Source organism: Crotalus tigris, unplaced genomic scaffold (assembly GCF_016545835.1).
Source record: "Crotalus tigris isolate CLP2741 ecotype Arizona unplaced genomic scaffold, ASM1654583v1 scf7180000017639.5415321, whole genome shotgun sequence".
Lineage (NCBI taxonomy): Eukaryota > Metazoa > Chordata > Lepidosauria > Squamata > Viperidae > Crotalus > Crotalus tigris.
The window spans coordinates 104,766-127,030 of record NW_024096532.1 but is presented as its reverse complement, the minus strand read 5'-3'; the positions used below and the strand labels follow the sequence as shown (position 1 = coordinate 127,030).

Genomic DNA, 22,265 nt, shown 5'->3' with positions numbered 1-22,265 from the left:
ACATCTTCTGAATTAGTGGTCTAGTTCATTACCTTACATTTTGTTATGTACAGTCCATCAACAAGATGCACTTTTTAACAATAATTAAAAGGTATTCCTAGATAGGCCTGGTCTGTTTATTTGACTAAGTACAAATTTATACTAAAACACTTTGGCTGAAAACAAAAATAATATATAAAAAATAATTAAAAGTTATTTTTCCCTTTATGCATTTTGAAAAAATTTTAAATCTTTTTTTATTAAGCTTTTTGCTGAACATTCTTGAATTTTTAAATCCTGAAGGTCCCTCTTTTTTTTTAACTTGAGAAGGTTCAAACCTTCAGCAGATAAGACCTGTTGCAATTCACTTGCCCCTCTCTTGAGTTATCCTGCATTGAATTTTCACATGGCGAATTGTCCATTGATGAGTTGGCTCAGGCAAATTGTCCTAGACTCTTCTAGACCCCTGACAGCTCAAATACCAAGACAGCTGCAAAAATTTTTCAGCTTCTGCAGTTTACTAACAAAGAGCTTCTGTCCAGACTGCATATGGGTTATCTTGTGATCTCCCTTTCATCCATGGAGATTATGCCAGCCTGCCAGCCAGTGTTCTTGACTGCAATGTCTCTCCACTCCTTTGGACAGCATCATCCTGCCATAATTCCACACCAAAGTTCCATTACTAGCTTTAAGGACCTTCTAAATGAGAGCTTTTATAACTGAACCTTCGAATAGATTATATCTCTAAAATATTCAAAATTTAAGAACACCGAGAAGGCTAACACTAAGATCATATGATCCTAATTGCTCTGGAGTTCATCTTAAGGATCATAAGATGATTCTGGAAAATTTGAAGAAGCAAAATGATATGAGTTGGCCAAGAAACTGCCAATGCACTCTTGCCTCTTTGTTGACATGTCTGAAAATGTCTCTTTAATCTCCACCCTACTAGCAGGAGTTTTGATGGTGAGAGTTCTGAAATTGGAGCTTTCCAGGAAAAATAAATCTGTTTCCACCTCAAAGACAAATGGCTTCTTTCACAGAGTCAGAGCACAGGAAAGGCCATCAAAGTTGTCCAACATCCTGCTAATTAGTCCTCTTTTTCAGCATCTCTGATAAGTGACAGTCCAGTCCCTACCAAAAGAGACAGTTCCTCTATGGAATAATTCTGCCCTAAGGGTGTTCTTCCTGATGTTTAATCTATACCCTTTCCTGTAATTTAAAATCATTAGCCTAGATTTGATCCTCTAGGGAAAAACAGGGCAAATTTTTGCCACCAACCATGTGACAATGAGGGGCATCCATGGCAAAAGGATAAAGAAAAAGTGAAATAAAAAGTGAAGCCCTGCCAGTTTTCAATGTGTCTCAATGCATATGAAAAGGATCTTGGCATCAGTTGTGGAGTTACAGATGCCATCTTGATTTTTTTGCCAATCTGTGGACCCTCAGACAACAGGTGGGAAGGTGGCAGCTGTATAACCTTTTATAGCAGGCATGTCAAACGCGCAATGTCACATGACGTCGTGCGACATATTGGGACTTTTCCCCCATTGCCAGCAATGGGGTGGGCGCAGTTTCGGTGTGACACATCTGGCCTGTGGGCCGACAGTTTGACGTGCCTGTTTTACAGCATCTTCAAAACAGAGATGAGCACTGCTCCCAAAGTTGGCTACGACTAGTGGACTAAAATCCGCAGGGACTCCTTTACCTCCATTACCTTCTCTAACTTTTAAATCTTTCCTTCTCAGCACCAGAAGCACCTGAAGGCAGGACAAGAAGCAACGGATGGAAACTAACCAAAGAGAGAAACAACCTAGAACTAAGGAGAAATTTCCTGACAGTGAGAACAATTAATCAGTGGAACAATCTGTCTCCAGAAACTGTAAATGCTCCAACATTGGAAATTTTTAAGAAGAGACTGGACAGCCATTTGTCTGAAATGGTATAGGGTTTCCTGCCTGAGCAGGGGATTGGACTAGATGACCTCCAAGGTCCCTTCCAACTTTCTTCTTCTTCTTCTTCTTCTTCTTCTTCTTCTTCTTCTTCTTCTTCTTCTTCTTCTTCTTCTTCTTCTTCTTCTTCTTCTTCTTCTTCTTCTTCTTCTTCTTCTTCTTCTTCTTCTTCTTCTTCTTCTTCTTCCTCCTCCTCCTTAATAATAATAAAGTTGGAAGGGACCTTGGAGATCATCTAGCCAACCCCCTGCTCAGGCAGGAAACCTTATACCATTTCAGACAAATGGCTGTCCATTCCCTTCTTAAAAACTTCCAGTGTTGGAGCATTCACCACTTCTGGAGGCAGGTTATTCCACTGGTTAATTGTTCTAACTGTCAGGAAGTTTCTCCTTAGTTCTAGGTTGCTTCTCTCCTTGATTAGTTTCCATCCGTTGCTTCTTGTCCTGCCTTTAGGTGCTTTGGAGAATAGCTTGACTCCATCTTCTTTGTGGCAGCCCCTGAAATATGTCCCCCTTCATCCTTCTCTTCATTAAACTAGACATATCCAATTCCAGCAGCCGTTCCTTATATGTTTTAGCCTCCAGTCCCCTAATCATCTTTGTTGCTCTTCTTTGTACTCTTTCTAGAGTCTCAACATCTTTTTTACATCATGGTGACCAAACCTGGATGCAGTATTTCAAGTGTGGCCTTACCAAGGCATTGTAGAGTGGTATTAATACTTCACGTGATCTTGACTCTATCCCTCTGTTAATGCAGCCCAGCAGTCTGTTGGCTTTTTTGGCAGCTGCAGCACACTGCTGGCTCATATTTAAGTAATTGTCCACTAGGACTCCGAGATCCCTCTCACAGTTGCTACTATTGAGCAAGGTACCCCCTATATTATACCTGTACATTTGGTTTTTCTTGCCTAAATGTAGAACCTTACTTTTTTCACCATTGAATTTCATTTTGTTAGATAGCACCCAGTGTTCAAGTCTGTCCAGATCTTCCTGTATCCTAAGTCTGTCTTCTGGAGTGTTGGCTATTCCAGCCAGCTTGGTGTCATCTGCAAATTTGATGAGTTCCCCATCTGTCCCCTTGTCCAAATCGTTGATGAAGATGTTGAAAAGCACTGAGCCCAGAACAGAGCCCTGGGGCACCCACTACACACTTCCCTCCATGTAGATGTGGTTCCATTGAGGGCCACATGTTGAGTACCGGCCGGTCAGCCAGCTACGGATCCATCTGATGGTGATGCTGTCCAACCCACATTTTTCTATCTTATCAAGTAGTAGGTTGTGATCTATTTTGTCAAATGCCTTACTGAAGTCCAAGTAAATTATATCCACAGTATGCCTGGTATGCTGTGACAGTCCACAGACCAGGGGTTGGGGATCCCTGATCTATTGCACACCTAGCTGCCAGGAGCAACATGGCTTACTTGATTTTGATCTCACATATATACGAATCTGATTTATAAATGAGGCATCCAACTGACTGCTCTCCTTACACACAAGATTGAACTCATTAGAGTATGTTGATTAATTAACCTATATTCAGGATCAGACGCATCTCGCACTCATCTATTCATGCAACAGATGATTTTTCTAGGACAGACACTCCCAATCATAGACAACCGAACAAGCTGAAATTCAGCAAGTACAGCCTACTTTCCTTCCAGGTTGTAAAGTCTATTTAAGCATTCTACTGAGGACTTAGTACTAGTAAACCACAGAAAGCGTACTTCCACTGCCCCCTTGAGGGAATTGCAAGTCAAGACAGCCCAGAACAGAACATGTAAGTCAGTGGTTCTCAACCTTTTTAATGCCGTGACCCCCAACCGGTCATAAGTCGAGGACTACTCAACCAGTTGTAAGTTGTGGACTACTCAACTGGTGCAGCACCATTTGCAGACTGGGACTTTTGGCGGGCTCAGCAGGGCAGAGACAGCCTGGACAATTCCTATTGGCTTTTGAAAACCAATAGAATTAGACTCTATTCAAGAGAGTCTATTCTATTGGCTTTCAAAAGCCAATAGAATAAAAGGGAGTAGCACAGCTAAGGAAAAGGGGGAAAAAATGGTGGACTGCGTTGTTTGGCGACCCCCATGAAATGGTCGTTCGACCCCAAATGGGGTCCTGACCCACAGGTTGAGAACCACTGATGTAAGTTTTCATCTTATGGGAGTATGGAGGGTGTCCTGGGCAGTACAGTTCTTTGAGATTTACCTCTGCATTCATAGAAAGTGCGACTACATTGGCGAATGATTTCCAACATCACAGATGCTTGAGTTGGTGTAATTTCTTTCTCTTTTATCAGCTTCCATTTTTGGGGGGGGGGGCACCAAACTACAGTGAGAAAGCCAGATCTTGTTTGCTATATGCAGAATATCTTCAGCATTTCTTTCTTTATCTTTTATTTGTTGATTAAATTTGTATGCTGCTCATCTTCTCTGTTAGGTTACTCTGGGCAGCGCACAGGCTATAAAATACACAAAAATTAAAATATATTAAAATATTAAAATGACAGATTAAAATTTTAAATACTATACAAAAACCCAAATTAAGAGATGGACAGCACATGGATGAGGTCTTTTTTAAATTAATTTTTAAGTATTAATTACTGGATAGCATTAATCCTGTAAACATATATTCAAGTTACAATATATATTGCAGAGTACTTCAGTTTTGTAAGGGGAGGTTTCATTTTAAAATTACTAAAATCAAAGCCTTTCCCACAACTTGAGCAAAACTCTTCATGATTACATGTATGTTTAATGCAGGGGTCTTCAAACTTGGCCCTTTTATGACTTGTGAACTTCAACTCCCAGAATTCCTCAGCCAGGCACGCTGGCTGAAGAATTCTGGGAGTTGAAGTCCACAAGTCATAAAAGGGCCAAGTTTGAAAACCCCTGGTTTAATGGGTTACCAGTTTTTTTCTGATATTTTTTTTTTTAACTTCCCTGGCTTGTCTGCGGCTCTGAGTTTTTTAAAACAGCCTATATTGGAATAAAGTTCAAACCACAAGAGCACAAAGCAAAACCTGCAGGCAGGACTTAGTGTCAACATTTTGTGTCAAGGGGTGATAGCTTTTGTTTGGATCAGTCTTCTGGTGAAAATAATGGTGTTTCACAAACAGGAATTTCTCTCTGGTCAGAAGTCAGACAAGCAGAAGAGTAATCTGGTTGAGTTGGGTTTTGAAATCAGAAATGCCATTGAGAAAGACACTAAAACCCAGATGTAAATAAACAGCTTCACATTTGAAGTACTCATGGTTGTCAAACGAAACATCAGATGGCTGCAATTTGTGAGCTGACATTAATCTACCATGTCAGAAGCCAGATGGGAAAGTCAGCAGTGGCAATCATGTTACTGCTGGATGCTGCAACTGTTATTAAGACTCTTTTTCATTTATATTGTATGAAGAACGTCTAAGATAGGCATCCTGCTTTAGAAGAAGGAACCATTGTTGCAAATGTTTACGCCACAGTAGAAATATCAGCCTTTCCGATGCCTCAAGACTAGTATATTTGGACCAGTGTTTTTCAGACCTGGTAATTTTAAGAATGATGGACTTCAACTCCCAGAATTCTCTAGCCAGTAAATACCAGAGGTGTCAAAGTGCCAGTCCATGGGCCTGTTGTATCACGCAGAGGCTGTGCCCACCCCAGCTCCAGCAATGCAAAAAAAGTCACGATACATCATGACACGTCACGTGACAGGTTTGACACCTGTGATTTAGACTAACCCTGTTCCAATATCTTCCTGCTTTGTTCAACCACAGGTAATCCTCAATTTATGACTGGCCACTTAATGAGCCTTTGAAGTTACAACAGACCTCCCCAGAGCTTCTTATGACCCATTTGTGGACTTATGACAGCCACCCATACGCCCAAGGTCATTTGATTGCATTTTGGGTGCTTAGCAAGCAGCTCACCTTTACATCCATTTGCAGTTGAAAATTAATTTATGAACACAGAGTGATTGGGCTCCGGCGCCAAGCTTCTTCTGAGCAAAATGCAGGGATTGCTCTATACAAGCAGTCTTCAGTTCTTTTCACACATTCTACACGCATACATGGGGGGGGGGCGGTGGCTGTGCCTTTTTAAGAATCCTTTGGGGGCCTGCTTGAAATCCTTCCGTTCCTTCTTGAGCATACTCGGCTCAAATCATTCCTTCCTGGATTACTTCTTCTGCCCTGACTTGGATCTGCCCATCAGAACTCTGGCCTCTCCATTTGCCACCCCTGCCCCCAAACCCAGCCAAGGTGTAGCTTCTCTAAGCAACTTGAGACACACCTTCTCTTCTCCTTGCTCCAAGGTGCTTCATTTCCATCTTTGGCTACCTTGGGACCTGAGTTCCCCATCTCAAGGTTGGCAGCGTTCGAATGGGTGGACTCCAATTTCCAAAATTCCATCAGCCTGCCAGCAGGGGAATTCTGGGAGTTGAAGTCCACATATCTTAAAAGTTGCCAAGATTGAGAAGCCCTGCACCTGTAGTGTTAAAACTCAGCTGCTAAATAATTATTCTGCGTAATGGTGAATCAGAACCAAGAGCGAGACTGTACAATATTTTCATCAGTCGTAATCTTGCAGATATACAGATCTGTTTAATTTACATGCCCCAATCACTCCATCTTCTCAACTTCTTTTCCAAAAAGAATTCTGGTTTGTACTTCACTCCTTCAGAAGAAAAAGTTGCCACATGATTCCTGTGCATTGATCAGGGCCAGACAGAAGCAACTGCTGAGGCTCCTCTGCCAGAGATGTCTTCAAACGTGGCCCTTTTAGGACTTGTGGACTTCAACTCCCAGAATTCCTCAGTCAGGCTGGCTGAGGAATTCTGGGAGTTGAAGTCCACAAGTCATAAAAGGGCCACGTTTGAAGACCGCTGCCTTAGGTTGAACTCCCGCCCTGCCCCTTCGAAGGCAGAGGAGCGCGGCCCGCCGCGAAAAGGCGCTAATCCTTCCTCAGCAAGTAAAGGGTTACGCCAGCAGCAGAGCAAGGCAGAGACAGCCTCCGCTCTTTCCGCTTCCTGCTCCGGGATCTGAGAAGGCGGGTTGCTGCGATCTCGGGTGAGAATCCGGTGGCGAGAGTTCTGCAATAATAATCTCGATTAGGAGAGGTGGAGGCGGGCAGATGATATGCTTTCCAAGTCATCGTATAACTGCAAATGCTTCTTTCGAATAATTCTGCGTTTCTAGCAAAAGAGCGGGGAATTCTGGCTAGAATGTGCGAAGGACCGCAGCTGAATTGCATCCAGTCTCGCTGCTATCCTGGTCACCCGCAGTGGCCAAAACAGTATAACTTTCCATTTCCAGGTAGTAGTTGATAAATCAGCATTTCTGAAACTTAGCGACTTTAGGACATGTGGACTTCATTTCCCAGAATTCCGTATGCTGGCTGGGGAATTTTGGGTGATGAAGTCCACGTGTCTTTAAAGTCGCCAAGTTTCAGAAATACTATGATATATTGTTTTTTAACTGGAGGGGGGGCTTTATTTGCCCGTTGTGATGGCAGTAAGTAATTGATCTAGTCTGCCCTCAGTTTGTCAGTGTTCACTTTGGAAGCCATGAAAGTGGATGCCTGTTGTATTACTTTTTTAAAAGCAAATTCCATTAAAGATAGTTTCCCAACTTGGGGTCCCTTTATGGTTCTGGGACTACAGATGCTTAGCCAGCTAGGTGACCAAGAGATAACAGTTATGGGCCCATTACCCACAAATGAAGCTGGCATGCTGTATTTTAGGCACCTCGGGGCAAAGCCAGTTCTCCCTTCTTGTGGGTTGCTGATTTTTCATTGCTGTGTCCTTACCTTTCTGTTTATTTTATTCTAGTTTCCTCTTTGCCATAATTTTCCCCTTTAGAACTTTGGATAGGTAAATGTGGAGGAAAACCTCTTGCCAGGATCATTGTTTTGCTGAACTTTTAAGGGAAAAGGTTACACCGGGAAGGTGAAAAGGGGTTCTGTTTAAATGGAATAGCTCTGAAACTGGAATGTGGCTGCTCCATATGAGAGATCTATGTTGAGTTAGGCAAAGGGTTTTTCCCACAATCTGGTTCAATAGCAGTCATCCAGGGGCTAAAACAGGTAGTCCTTGTCTAGTAACTGCATTGTATAGTTGAAGTCCTCATGCCTTAAAATTGTCAAGTTTGGGAAACACTGCTGTAAAGCAAAGGAAAGCTGGTGTAAGATTGTAAGCAGTTGCAGTTTCATTTAACTGCTTTGCTTAACAACTGAGTTGTCAATCTCAATTGTGATCACTAAATGAGGACCACCTGTACCAAGCTTCTTTTTTCTTCTTGGATAGCCAATAGATGCTTTGGGATCCATAAGTTTGTGGAATTATATTTTGTATTACTTTTTTAAAATATTAAAATCCCAAAATGTTGTAACTTTGGCTTTGGAATTGCTGCAGTTTTTAACTATTTGACTTGCCCTTTTCTGCATTTTTTCTGCTGGTTTGAAAACAAAGCTATGCACTTAAGTATGTTGAACCCCATTTTAGAAGGCCACAGTGGTACAGTTGTATGTTACAATATGCTTGTGTCTGATTAGAAGTAGCCAGCCTTGCCATATTCATAATTTATGCATGGTTGATTGATTGCTAGGACAAGACTGAGCTGGAAATATTTACCTATTTGCTGAAATTGCCTTTGGGACTTTTCTTCCCCCCCTCAGCCATCTACTGCCTACCCCCGTTTCTTCTCTTCTGCTGCCCACGATGAAGAAAAACCTACGGAAAAGCCAGGATGAACGTTATCGCTTGAAGTTCCAGCGTCTTTGCCGTGTGGCCAAGGTGCTGGTTTACGAGAACACAGCCTTGTGTGATGAGATTGCCCGGCTGGAGACCAAATACCTGCAGGTACGTGAAGAACGCCGCTTCCTGCTTACTCGCCTGTTGCAAGCACAAGCTCTGGCTGAAGAAGACTCACCCACACCAGCTGTGGCAGCCAGCCTGCAACCATCTCCAGATGAGCCAGCTACTCGCAAAATTCGCCGGGAGCGCAAAGGCAAAGAGAATGGCCGAGCATCCAAACGCAGGGCACCCCTGGAGCTGGGCATCCGCCGGCTGGTCCCCCCGCTTCCCTTGGATCCTGCCGGACGACCGATTTTTCCTATCGCTTTAGGTCCACTGACTGTCTACAGTCTGGGTGAGATCATCTCCGACCGTCCTGGTTTCCACACGGAAAATGCCATCTACCCGGTGGGGTACTGCAGTACCAGGGTTTTTGCCAGCACCCACAGGCCAACTCACCGCTGTCTCTACACCTGCCAGATCAAGGACGGGGGCACCGGGCCACACTTCGAAATTGCCCCTGAAGACGAACTGGGAGCTGTAATAACGGGGTCCACCCTGGATGTCTGCCATGCTCAGTTGTTGGAAGCAGTGGGTGCTGGCCAGCTTGAGCCAGCAGGGGCCGAATTCTTTGGGCTGTCACATCCCGCAATTCAACACCTCGTCCAGAGCTGCCCAGGCGCACACAAGTGTGCTGGGTACCGCTGGTGCCGCTTTGAGATCTGTCGCCCGAACGATGGACACCCTCCTGAGGGGCTGTCTCCAGGGAACCCGGGCATTGATTTTGAGGCATTCCAGAGTCAAGGTTTGGCCGGGTCTATGAATCTAGATTTCCCTGCAGCTTCTCCTTCTCCACCCTGCGGAAACGGCTACACTGAGCTTTTCCTGCCTTGTGCTACTTCGGCTGAGTCTCCCCTCCCTCCGAGTCCAGAAACTGACCCTGATTGAGAACAGCCAGAGGGCAGCTTTTAAGGTTGCATCATCCTTCCTTTCTAGCTCCTCTACAGGGAGAGCAGAGTTGCCTGATATCACTAGAATGGGCTTGATTAAAATTTTCAGAGTTTTTTTTCCCTTTACCTTTAGATTTATAGTGGCTCCAAGTACCCGCTTTATCTCTTAAGTTTTCCCCAGGATCAATAAGAATAGAAGTAATTTATAAACTATGTTAGGGGGATTAGGGCTTTTAAGGGGGGTTATGGAATTCTTCAAATCAGGGTTTATAAGTAAAGGGCTGAGATTACTTTTTGCAAAATTACCAATACTGTGGCTATATTTTGGAGGCAGCCACACTCATTTCCAGTTCACTTATTCTGGAGCAGTGTTTGTTCTGTAGAGGAATCTTGTCATTGGCTTGTCCCAAGTGGGAACCAGTCTGGCTTGTTGTACAGAAATCATGTGCTAAAGCCACACCTGCGCTCTGCCTGGACAAACAGGCTGTTGGCTTGTCCAGATGTAATCAGGAGCGAGGACTGCTACATAAGCGTAAGTTCCCTTCCAAATTGGCTACCCTCTATAGCAGGGGTGGGCAGCTATGGCCCCTTTATGACTGCAGCAAGCTCAGTAATTCTGGGAGTTGAAGTTCACAAAGTCATAAAAGGGCCATAGATGCCCACTCTTGTCCTACAAGTAATCCTCACTTAAAAACCCGAATCAGGACCGGAATTTCCATTGTTGAAAGATGTGGCTGTTAGGTGAAAGATTATATAACCACACCACTTAGCAATGGAATGTTCGATAGCCACAGTTGCACATCGTTAAGTGAGGACTGCACGCTTTTCCTGCCCTATTGTACTCGCCTCCATCTCATCTCCATCTACAATCTCATCCAAATCTTTGCCTTTTTGAGTATCCTGCGCTCTACTGCTGCCCCCAGCTTACCCCCATCTTCCTCCCACAGCTGATGATGTGTGCCTGACTTGGCCCTTTGCATTGCAACTGCTGGCGGAGCACAGGGGGAAGTGAAGCAGAGAACAGCCAAAAGGGCAAAGATGGGAGATAGGTGGATGGAATTAACTGAAGTGCACCCTGTGATCATATATGTAGGTGGCATGCCAAGTGCCCAAATTTTAATCATGTGACCACAGGGGTGCTGGAGTGGCCATAACTTCAAGGACCAGTCATAAGTATCATTCATTCAACATTATTGTAACTTTGAACTGTCATTGAAAAATGCTAAGTGAGGATCAGTAATATTTGTTTGTGACTTTCTAGCTAGTTAACGGTCTTGGGAATCCTATTTTAAGCCAATACATCCAGTGATATTGTAACATCTGAAGTTTGGGAAACCAAATAACTCTCCATGTTCTGATACTAGAAATTGAACCTTCATTTTGATCCCAATCAGCCAAAGGACTACTTGGGGACCGTATGAGATAACATGGAATGCATATAGCCTGTAGTTTACCAACCCTGGAATACAGCAGGACATGCCTGGGTAGAAAAAAACCCATCTCGCTATTAAATGAACACCTACTTTACTTGTTTAGTTTTCCTACAGCTGGGCTAGCAATTGGTTTCAAAATATTTCCATCATAGTCTCATTGAAAAGGTAATGTTAGATCACATCCTGTGTTTCATTTAGATATTAATACGTAGAATGTATAAGGAGTGTATTTCTGCTTTTACCCATAATCATCAAATGACTATTAAAGAAAAACAGTTTTTGTATATTGTGTTTATCCATGCTAATATTGTATTAAGATACCTTCTTGTTGTGATTGTGTAAATTCCCCTTCCTGTGCCATTTTGTAGTGCATGAATGTTAATAGATTAGCAATTAAATTGAAGTGTTGCTTTACTTTTTCTATTGTATACTAGAAAAAAGTATAATATTTCAGAGAAGAACAGGAGTATATCTATGCCAATATTGGAGAAACACTGTTGGTTATACAACTTCTAAATTCGCACACAACTGGCCTGTGTTATCTTGATCCCCCCCCCCCATTATTTTCTTAGTATATTAAAAAAAAAAGTGTCCATAAGCCTCAACTTTGCAACCTGTTTTATCCTAAGCCTTAAAATGTGCCTATGAAGAAAATTTGACAATGCATATGGAATTAGTAGAATATAAATACAAAAATAATGTCACTCATCTGATAATGAATTCTCCTTTTAAGGAAAGAATTTCTTTTCCCAATTTGTAATGCATAGGCCAGTGGTGGCGAACTTATGGCACGGCTGCCAGGGGCGGCACTCGGAGCCCTCCCTATGGGCACACGTGCCGTTGCCCCAGCCTCGCCTCCCCCCACAACCCCATCCTTACCAGCAGCCCCTCTGGAGGAGAATCGCCCCTGAGTGTGGCCCACATGGAGCAGCGCAGCCAAGGACATGGCAACCAGGCAGCATAGAGAAGACTCTGCCCTCACACCCCATCATGCAGTTGAGGCTGCAGAACGCAGAGGGCGTGGCCGCCATAGCGCTGCTGGGCTGCCTGAGCAATCTGCGGCGGGTCCTGGAGGCGGTAAGTGGTCCTGTGGGCAGGGGAGGCGGGGGGTGGAGCAGGGGCGGGGCCAGTTTTGAGCACTCAATCTCTAAAAGGTTCGCCATCACTGGCATAGGCTCATAATCCTATCTGTGCAAATCAATTGTGACATATGTAGATGTTTGTTTACAGACACCTTCATCAGCATTCATATATAGTCCTCAACGACCAGTTGCTTAGCAACTGTTTGAAGTTACAGTGGACACCCCAATTCTCAAAGGTACTTATGACATGGTTCTAAAGTTCTGGCAGCTGCTTCCCCCCCAAAAAAAACCCATCCCATGACTGCACATGGGGTGCTCAGTATATACAACTATTTGCAGTATCCCATTGTTATATGCCTACGTTTTACAACACTTTTGCCGAAAATCAGTACAATATTTTGGGCTTTCCTTAAAAATGGCCCACAGCAAACAATGTTAGTTTTACAACTGCTGCGTTCACCTGAGTGACACCAAAAAAAGTAAAACTGAGTCACTCACATGGGTGAACTGCTTTACAACCATCACGTCCTATGATTGTAATGGCAGGCTCTTATTATGGTCATAAGCCAAGGAGTACCTGTACACATCTGAGACAAGCCAGCTGCACAACTACAAAACACACTTTTTTCTCAAATTTGATAGAGCCATACACCAAATGACCTTTTAAAAAATATATGTGGATGCACAATTATCAATGTAAATAGACATTATTTGCATACCAACTTTCAGTTTCTGTATTAATATTTCTGAACAAATTGATCTAAGCCGGGGGAAAACAAAGTGATACTGATCCTAGCAACACAGATGTGAATTGCTGCTGAATGATTCTTCAGGACAAATGCTTTAATATGATTCAGAATGGCTATTTGGATGCATTTACTGTCCACCATGGAGGCATCCCAAAGGAGCAAAATATGTATCCAAACTGGTTCCATCACACATAAATTCAGGTGTGTACGGATGTGTGTGTGTAAAGATTTTTTACAAGCTTGCATGCTTGAAGAAGGCAGAATTATCTCCCAACAGCTCAGGAAAAATGGACTAAGAACGTATCCAGTTCTATCAAGATTACTGAACTTTCAGTTAACGTATCACTGTTGGCTTGGGAATTATCTGTTTGGATATGATTGGTTTGTTATATTGAGGTGCTAATGAGACAGCCACACTGTCCTCCAATGGAAGCTAGTAACCAATCCCAGATATTTCTGGGAGGAGTTGTCCAAGCTGTTTTGCTCCAGCACTTTTCTAGCATCCATATTTGGTACATGCCGTTGGGTTGTCTTCCGACAAGGAACTTGAAGAGCAGGGCAAAGAGGCACATGGACATGTCAGAAACATAGCAAACCTCATTTACCATTAATAGTCTTGGTTTGAATCAGGGAAAAATAATACCAGAATTTAGCTGGTAAGGCTTCAGTAGCTCCTGGAGGCATGCTGGTAAAACTATGCAATGTTGTTGTATACCCGAACAACATCTACGTGGTCTTCAAGGGCCTCTAGCAACCTTACGGCCATTTCTATCTCTGGGTCTGATAGCTGGGCATGGACAATTGGGATGAATTCAAGGCCAGCAGACAATGAACAAAGACCCAGCGACTCCAGTTTTTCACGTACTTGGTGCAAGGTGGACACAGAAGAAATAAACTAGAAGACAAAAGTGGAGAAGACAAAAGAAGGAAAAAATATAGTGTTAGAGCCAGTGCCTAGAAACCTAAAACGCCTGATCAAATCTAAAAGGTTCAAATAGTTATAACCATACCCTGGGATTCTCCAACAGTGGTGGGGTTGATTCTTTGGAAGACTAATCTGCAGGAGTCAAGGAATTTACATATTTAGATCACGGTTGTTGTTTACAACTTGTTCTTTGTCTAGACAAGGGGTAGGCAACCTTGGTTCTTTTATGACTTGTGGACTTCAACTCCCAGAATTCCTAAGCCAGCATGGCTCAGCTTGGAAACCTCTCCCTTTCCCCTCAGCATGGCTGGCTCAGGAATTCTGGGAGTTGAAGTCCATGAGTCATAAAAGAGCCAAGGTTGCCTACCCCTGGTCTAGACAGAGTCTAGTTCAGACTGAGCGCGAATGAATTCTGATAGAGCTTGGCAAGCACTTGGTGGAAATCAATGATCAGTTACCTGTTGGGTGGACATCCTGTCCAGGTGAGAGATTTCAGATTGCTACCTTGCAGGGATCCAGTCCTATATTCCTCTGGTATGCATCTCCATGGTGGGTTTGCTATCTTGGTGAGGTAAGGATGGGCAAGAGCCACAATGTATATAGGTAGTCCTTGACTTACAACTGATTGCTTAGTAACAGTCTGAAGTTATGATCTACTTGAAAAAGGGGACTTAGGACCTGTATCTGAAGTTCCAATGGTTGCTCCCCTGCCCTGTGGTCACATGAACTACATTTTATGACCATTTTGCTCCATTCAGCAAAAATAGTCTATAGCAGTGGTGGCGAACCTATGGCACATGTGCCAGAGGTGGCACTCAGAGCCCTCTCTGTGGGCACGCGCACCATGCCCCGGAGATGGCTACTGTCCCTCTGCCCGCTAACTCACCGAGGTCCCATGTTGCCGGATGCACCCAGCACCCATGCACTCACTAACCTGTGTGTGCAGTGGCTGATGGTGTCAGGCAGCAGCCACCCTGGCCCCTGCCTCACTTTGCCCTGTGACAATGGCACCCCCTGCCCTGCCTCACCTTGCCTCACCTCACAGAGTAGGACGAGCCTCCTACCCACCACCCCACCTGCCAGAGACCCCCTGGATCTCCCCCAACTCTGCCCGGCCCCCACAGGTGTCCTTCACCAGGAGCAACATCAAGGTGATCACACCCACCTTGGCCACACCCACCCAGTCTGCCATGACCACCACAGCCACGCCCACCCAATGGGCCACACCCACCTAGCACCCAGCAATAAATAAGTGGGTTTTGGGTTGCAGTTTGGGCACTCGGTCTCTAAAAGGTTTGCCATCACTGGTCTATAGCAAACAATGAGTTCATTTAACAACTGCAGTATTTGCTTAATGCAAAAAAAAAGTCATAAAATTTGGTGGGTCACATGACCAATCTGTTTTACAACCATTGATATTTACAACCTTAATGGGCAGGCTTCATTACAGTTGTAACTCAAGGACTACCTATAGTCTTACATATGGAACCATTTCTAAGCCATATGAAATTTTATCAATTGTACAAAAACACCCTTAACTCCAACTTATAATTCAGGGCAAGCAAGATTCTCTTGCCCCCCCCCCTACACACACACACACACACACACACACATTCATTTTTGTAATCCACAGTCCCCTCCCTGTACTGCCATTGAAACTCAGCGTCAAGCCAATGATTTTGTTATAAAGACTCCACAGCTTGAGCTCAACCCTAGCTACAATGGACATTATGGGCAATATTCTCAGAAATTACAGGGAATTTACCATTTTTTTCACTTAAGAGTCCCCCCCTCCTTTCCTCAGTCTACAGTCTTGGGATTTTTCTGGTGATCTCCCATTCAAGTATAAATTCAGCCCAAACCGTGTAAGCTTTGTGAATTTGTTAAACGTTTGTCTTCACCTTCTAGCTGGGTCAACCAATTGGGGTGCAACATTTTTTAATTTATTTTTTTTGAGAGTGGAAATGTGTGCTGCTTCCTTTGCTGAATTTAAACCCATCCTTTCAACTCACCCTGAACACCACCTTCTCATCCTCCTCTTCCTCTTCTTGGACATCTTCAGCTCCAGCTTCAATTGCCAAGTCAAGTGCCTGATCCAAGCTGACAGGACTGCCGGATTTGTCTTCCTTGCTGACAATCACAACCCCCTTTTTTTCAAAATGATTGTGAATCCCTTCAGCAATGCTCCCCCTGCAAGGAACCAAGTCGTTAGCCCAGTGATGGCGAAACTTTTAGAGACTGAGTGCCCCAAAACTGACCTGCGCCACCCCCCGCCCCACCCCCACCCTGCCTGCCCGCAGGGCCACTCACCGCTTCCAGGGCCTGCTGCAGATCGCCCAGCAGCACCATGGTGGCCATGCCCTCTGCCCGCACCCCACAGCATCAACTGTGCACGATGGGGCGTGAGGACAGAGTCTTGTCTATTCTGTCTGGCTGCCATGTCCTTGGCTGCACTGCTCTGCGTGGGCCACACTCGGGGGCGACTCTCCTCTGGGGGGCTGCAGGTGAGGAGGAGGTCATGGGGGAGGCAAGGCTGAGGCAACGACACGTCTGCCCACAGAGAGGGCTCCGAATGCCGCCTCTGGCACCCGTGCCATAGATTCACCACCACTGCTTTAGCTTATGACAGTGATGGCGAACCTTTTAGAGACCAAGTGCCCAAAACTAGCCCCGCTCCTGCCCCCTGCCCGCCCTACCCCCGCCCGCCCATAGGGCCACTCACTGCCTCCACAGGCGACTCTCCTCCCAGGGAGCTACTGGTGAGGGGGCTGGGGCGATGGCGCACGTGCCCACAGAGAGAGCTCTGAGTGCCACCACTGGCACGCATGCCATAGGTTCGCCAGCACTGGCCTAAGACTTATTAAGCAGTGGCTTGCTAGAACTTCTGCAGTCTCTGATGTGAAAGGACTACAAATCTCCATTAAACTTCCACACACCCCTCCTATCTCTTGCAAACTAGCCAGCCAACACTCCTTAGGTTCCACTAACCCATTTTTGTTTAAAAGATGTCGGATTTCATTGGAAGTCCTCTTTAAGTTGTCTGTCAGTATTTCGACATAGAATGATGAACCACCTGGACCTCGGATGCTGCAGAAGTGATAGATGGATTTCATCTTTTCCTGCCAAAGAAATTAATAATGGTAACCATCAGCAAACCACATAACCTTCCCCATCATTTCAAGTATCAAGCATATTGTCCTCAGCTGCCCCTTTAAAGCAATTTAACAAAAGCGGGAACCAAATGCATTTGTTTATTTATTTAAAAGATTTGTGTGGCCACCTATCTTAAACACAACTCTGGGCGACTCACAACAATGAAAGCAGTAACTACAAAATCATAGAACCATAAAAACAAGAATGCAGCGCTTAAGTCAGGGGTCTTCAAACTTGCCCCTTTTACGACTTGTGGACTTCAACTCCCAGAATTCCTCAGCCAGGCACACTGGCTGAGGAATTCTGGGAGTTGAAGTTCACAAGTCGTAAAAGGGCCAAGTTTGAAGACCCCTGACTTAAGTCATCTCCTTGAGATGCTCCACAACCAATCTAAATATCCTCCTTCTATCCTAGCATCTGGGTAACAAGCCAGCTCTTGGTAGCATACCAAAAAGCTAAAAAAGGGCTGCCAAATCACCAGAGGGAGAGTGTTCCATAAGGTAGTGTAGCCATGGAAAAGGTACCCTTCTGAAGTGCTACTAGATGACAAGATTTCAGGGAAGGACCGGGAACATGCCTACCTATCTGATATGGTAGGATAGGCAGGTATTCTAACGAGGAGGTAGTCCTGCAAGTATCGGGGTCTTATTCCATGAAGGGTTTTAAAAGTGATAATCAACACTTTGAATTGTACCTGGAAGGAAGCTGTGAGCCGGTACAGCTCAAACAACAGAGATGTAATATGGCCCAACCTAAGGAACACCTAATTCAGCACATGCTACTGTTGTAGCTTCCAAGTGGTCTTCAAGTGTTCAATGCATCCCTTAAAAATGTATTCCTTAAAGATATTTCTAAGTTGCTTTTCTGCTGTACAAACTCCACAAAGGAATTTAAAACCGAACAGCAATAAAAATCACAAAATAGAGACCAAAAGCTGGCTGGTCCTAATAACTGTTTTGCCCCAAATAGATGCAACGTTTCCCTTTTTTGCTACTATTATTGGCTCACCAAGGAGTCAGCAGGGACATTCAGAGGGAAGGGTGTGGAGGAAGGTACATTTGTTGTGATATCGTGGAGCAAATAACACAAATCATGCCTTGTATTCTGATCTAGGTATATAAGTCTTATCTTGTCAATGATGTCATGTGGCTTTATCAACAGGATGACACCACCATCATTTTGGCATTGTCATAGCTTGTACTGTACATCTTTGGCTATAGCCATCCCTTTATGTTGACCCTCCCAATGACTCAGAAACCTACCGCGCCAGAGATGGCTGTTTCAATAGAGTTTTTTGGCATATTCTTCCTTCGACACACCTCAATAATGTTGGCTAAATTAGTGTTAAGATGTGGGTTGGGTCCTCCTTCTGAAAAGGCAACGCAGAAAGAGATGGCCGATCATTATCATTAGCTTAAGAAGCACTACACTACATTTTAGGAAACTGGAAATAAAAGAGAATTTTGTTCAGTTAGTGTAGGAGTAGGCAACAGTCCACAAGTCATAAAAAAGCCAAGGTTGCCTACCCCTGAGTTAGTGCAAGAAAGCTGAGTTCAACTATACATAATTAAGGATGCGCACACCATGGTTTCTTCCAAATGTTGTAATTAAGGAAAGGAGAGAACATTCAGGATCCAGCCTAGTTTTAAATGCAAAATGTCTTCTATTAAATCTGAAGAGCTCATTTGCAAATAGGGAGCAACATGTTTCACGGCTCCAGTTTATTAATTTTACATCCCATTTTTATTATTTTTATAAATAAGTCAAGGCAGCAAACAGAAACAATACTCCTTTCTCCTCCTATTTTCCTCACAACAACCCTGATGAGATGGGTTGGGCTAAGAGAAAGTGACCAGCCCAAAGTCATCCAGCTGGTTTTCGTCCTAGTTTCTAGCCTGTGCCTTAATCACTAGATCAAACTGTTCGGTCACTGTCTCATCCTACCCATCTTGGCAGAAAGGACTGTTCTGCTCACCAGAAAACAGGGATATGTCACAATCTTGTCTTTTCTGCAAGTCCCTCACTTCAGACAAGTTAGCACAAGAACCACACCTAGCTAACAAAGGTTTGTCCAACCATTATTGCTTGGAATATGATTTTCCATATGGTAAATCACAAATCACAAATGGCTGGATTCACACAACACATTGAGCTAACATCAAAACCAACCACATTATGGCTTCATGTCATATTGTGGCTTAGCCACAGCTGTCCTTAGGAGTCTTCACTTTGATTGTAAAAAAAGCCAATGAAATATTGGATCCGTACCCCTCACAGCAAAACGGATCATCATGGTAAGTTTTTGGAAGACCAAGGAACGTGCAATATCTTTAGGACCCTTAATATGTCTGACTTTGGACCACTTGTTGTGTCCAGCAAGTGTGGCACTGGAGGCATGGATGGCACAACTGGGATGATGGAAAAGCATCAAACGGGGTGGTCGAAGTAGAAGGCTCAGCCGTGTGTAAATGCAGCCCACGGACATGACTTTGGATTGGTTACAGACCTTGGAACAAAAGAGAATATGAAAGAAAATTACCATGGAGACATTTTGAAGAACATATAATCTACATATAAACATGGTGGCAGTGTCCTATTAAGTCAATCCTAATTCTTGGTTACCATAGGAACAAATCCATACAGGTTTCTTAATGACATTTTCAGAAGGGGCATGCCATTTAGTTTTTTTTAAAATATGTTTTATTGATTTTTAACATAATCACCTTAATATCTGGTAAACGCCGTGTTGTTTGGGTTAGTATTTACAAAACAATCAATAACAATTAATTTCTATAATTCTATAGTCCATATAATGGCTTTGCTTGATTTTCTCTTCTTCCAATAATATTTTCTTTTGCCAATCTTAAATTAATACATTTCTTATTATTTGAATAAATGACAATTAAATATAGACATTTTTTTCATGTTTCTGCAAATAATAACCTCATCAATATAAAGCTTCTTTTCTAATTGATTATCTTGATTGTATGTCATAGATCCTGTTTACAAAATTCTTATTTAAATTTGTTTTCCCAATATCCAAAGCATTCTTATTAAGATTTTCTCCAAATTACACTTAAGTATTTAAGTCTTTTTTCTCATACAAGCCATCCTAACACTTTTACATTTCTCATATCTTAAAAAAAAGAAAAAAAAAGAAAACATTTCTTTTATATAAACCAGTGGTTCTCAACCTTTCTAATGCCGTGACCCCATAATACAGTTCCCCATGTTGTGGTGACCCCCAAGTGGGTGTGGCCACCAATAAGAGGGAGTAGGACAGCTGGGGAAAAGGGAAAAAAATGGCGGACAGCGTGGTTTGGCGACCCCCGTGAAATAGTTGTTCGACCCCAAATGGGGTCCCGACCCACAGGTTGAGAACCACTGATATAAACCATCCCAACATTTTTATATTTGTCATGTCAAAAAACAAAAGAAAAAAGAAAGAAAAAATACTGTATTACTTGAGAAGTTCATTCCTCTTAAACTAATCTTCATTTATATCCAAAATCTTTCTATTTCTTTAACCATATTCAAACAGATGTTTAATTTTTAAATATTCCCTCTGGTAAATCCCATCATCTAATTTCTTAATTCTCACTTTAGCCTTTTTTTTTTTAGTTTTTTTTTTTTTTTAGCTTTTCGTTTGGTTAACACAGTGTTTCTCAACCTTGACAATTTTAAGGCATGTGGACTTCAACTCCCAGAATTCCACAGCCAGCATTGCTGGCTGTGGAATTCTAGGAGTTGAAGTCCACATGCCTTAAAATTGTCAAGGTTGGGAAACACTGGTAACAACTGATCCAAGGTCACCCTGCTGACTTTCATAGCTAGGTCAGGACTAGAACTCAACTCTCCCAGCTTGGAATCCCGCCCCTTGAACTCCTTTACCAAAACGTTTTCCAAAAACAGATCCACACCACAAAAATGGTTCAGTTGGAGTGGGATAATTACAGCTAACCTCCCCAAAAGATATACCCACGTGTATAGTTTATCTGAACATTTCAGAAATGCTAGGGTAAATTCTGGAGTTCCCCCTCCCACGCCAAACAGTAAAACAGCAAAGTATAAAACAACCAAACCTAATGATCTATTTATTATGTCCAAAGTGTTAGGAATAGCATAGCTATCAAAATAGCACCAAAATAAGGTCCAAATCCTTATTTTAAAAAAAACGGATTATACTTCCAAGGACCCTTTTCTTGTTATATTGATTCGTTGTTTTGCTCTTTATTTCGCACGTACAGGATACTGTCTACAAAACAAGCCACGCTCCCCGTTTCGATATTTACCCTTCTTATGGTAATGGCATAAACCTGCCTGCCCTAACCTTGGTTTCAGAATGCCCGAGAGAGTCGGGGAAGACAGCTTACACGGCGATCCTAAATATATGCGGAAAGACTTAAGTGTCAGAGAACGTCGGGATGGGGCCTTCCATCATTTGCTGCAATTAACCCATTACTCCGCCCTCTCCATCCGCTCCCCCCTACCTACCCAGGGGTAACTTTGGAATAAAATCCCAGAATTCTGCAGAATCCTTCCACTAAAAGCTCCGCCCTGTTGGGGGGAAGAGCCTGAAATTAACTCTTTCTTCTCGGCAAATCAATTTTCCAATGCCAATTATTTTTCTCCTTTATTATTTCAATGGACACTTACTTCCCAGTCCTTCACTCAGAAAGATTCCTTGAGCCGCTTTGCAAAGACCAGCTTTCCTTGTATTGAAGCTTAAGGATACGAGACACAAGGAAAAAGATCGGAAGGGAAGAGGAAAACGAATAATTTCGTGGCTGAAGTCACTTCCGGACTTAAGCAGCACGAGCAAGTGAATGTCTGCGCATGTGCAGAATCCTCCACCGCTTAAGTATTTCACCACTAACTAGCAATGGAAATAGGCCCAGTAATAATAAGTGGCGTCTGCTCAGTTGCTCCAATGAATAAAAATCTTTCTTGGAAAAAGAAGGCTAGTCCTGCACGACAGTTTCCTCTAATTGCAACCTTGTGCATAGGAGTAGGCAATCGGCTGTCGTCAGAGGATTTGGATTGCAATTCCCATAGCATCTGACAAAAGGAAATGCCGGATGGGGATTATTGAAAATTACGGCTCCTCTGTGATATCTGTGCAGTGAATGATATGGCATTAATGAGCAAATTTCCAAATGGAGGTTGCTCAGGGCAACGCTGGACTGGATGATATGCAAAGTGCAAGAATTAAGTTTTTTTTTTTGCTCCGGAGATATTATTCTGCTTTCCCCCCCCCCTAATTTAA

At 43.4% G+C, this 22,265-nt stretch overlaps 2 protein-coding genes across 6 annotated transcripts; one reads left to right on the top strand and one right to left on the bottom strand.

The window, feature by feature from the left end:
• The first annotated feature begins 6,798 nt into the window (after window positions 1-6,798).
• On the top strand, window positions 6,799-11,749 carry TBRG1 (transforming growth factor beta regulator 1). Of its 2 annotated transcripts, none has more exons than XM_039334924.1 (2): window positions 6,799-6,983; window positions 8,590-11,749. In XM_039334924.1, exon 2 carries the CDS (start codon window positions 8,633-8,635, stop codon window positions 9,653-9,655), a length of 1,023 nt encoding a protein of 340 aa, XP_039190858.1. In that variant the 5' UTR covers window positions 6,799-6,983; window positions 8,590-8,632; the 3' UTR covers window positions 9,656-11,749. The 2 variants fall into 2 exon arrangements, with proteins under 2 accessions (XP_039190858.1, XP_039190857.1); XM_039334923.1 differs by lacking the exon at window positions 6,799-6,983 and adding an exon at window positions 6,990-7,229.
• Window positions 11,750-12,882: 1,133 nt separating this feature from the next.
• LOC120304413 (translational activator of cytochrome c oxidase 1) lies at window positions 12,883-21,811 on the bottom strand. Of its 4 annotated transcripts, XM_039334922.1 has the most exons (7): window positions 21,656-21,811; window positions 19,268-19,505; window positions 18,262-18,368; window positions 16,835-16,965; window positions 15,859-16,036; window positions 13,932-13,978; window positions 12,883-13,816 (listed from the first exon to the last, which is right to left on the bottom strand). In XM_039334922.1, the coding sequence occupies exons 2-7, from the start codon at window positions 19,482-19,484 to the stop codon at window positions 13,690-13,692; spliced, it is 807 nt and encodes a 268-aa protein (XP_039190856.1). In that variant the 5' UTR covers window positions 19,485-19,505; window positions 21,656-21,811; the 3' UTR covers window positions 12,883-13,689. The 4 variants fall into 4 exon arrangements, with proteins under 4 accessions (XP_039190856.1, XP_039190853.1, XP_039190855.1 ...); XM_039334919.1 differs by lacking the exon at window positions 13,932-13,978; XM_039334921.1 differs by lacking the exons at window positions 13,932-13,978; window positions 21,656-21,811 and adding an exon at window positions 21,330-21,483.
• Window positions 21,812-22,265: the final 454 nt, after the last annotated feature.

What these genes read in the sequence shown, in the direction of transcription:
- LOC120304413 (XM_039334919.1), bottom strand. Translation starts at nt 19,484, where the DNA reads ATGTCCGTGGGCTGCATTTACACACGGCTGAGCCTTCTACTTCGACCA. An exon ending in AAACAGCCATCTCTGGCGCG is followed by an intron (nt 16,966 to 18,261) that starts GTAGGTTTCTGA and finishes TTTCTTTGGCAG; the next exon opens with GAAAAGATGAAATCCATCTA. An exon ending in CATCTTTTAAACAAAAATGG is followed by an intron (nt 16,037 to 16,834) that starts GTTAGTGGAACC and finishes GGTTCCTTGCAG; the next exon opens with GGGGAGCATTGCTGAAGGGA.
- TBRG1 (XM_039334924.1), top strand. Translation starts at nt 8,633, where the DNA reads ATGAAGAAAAACCTACGGAAAAGCCAGGATGAACGTTATCGCTTGAAG.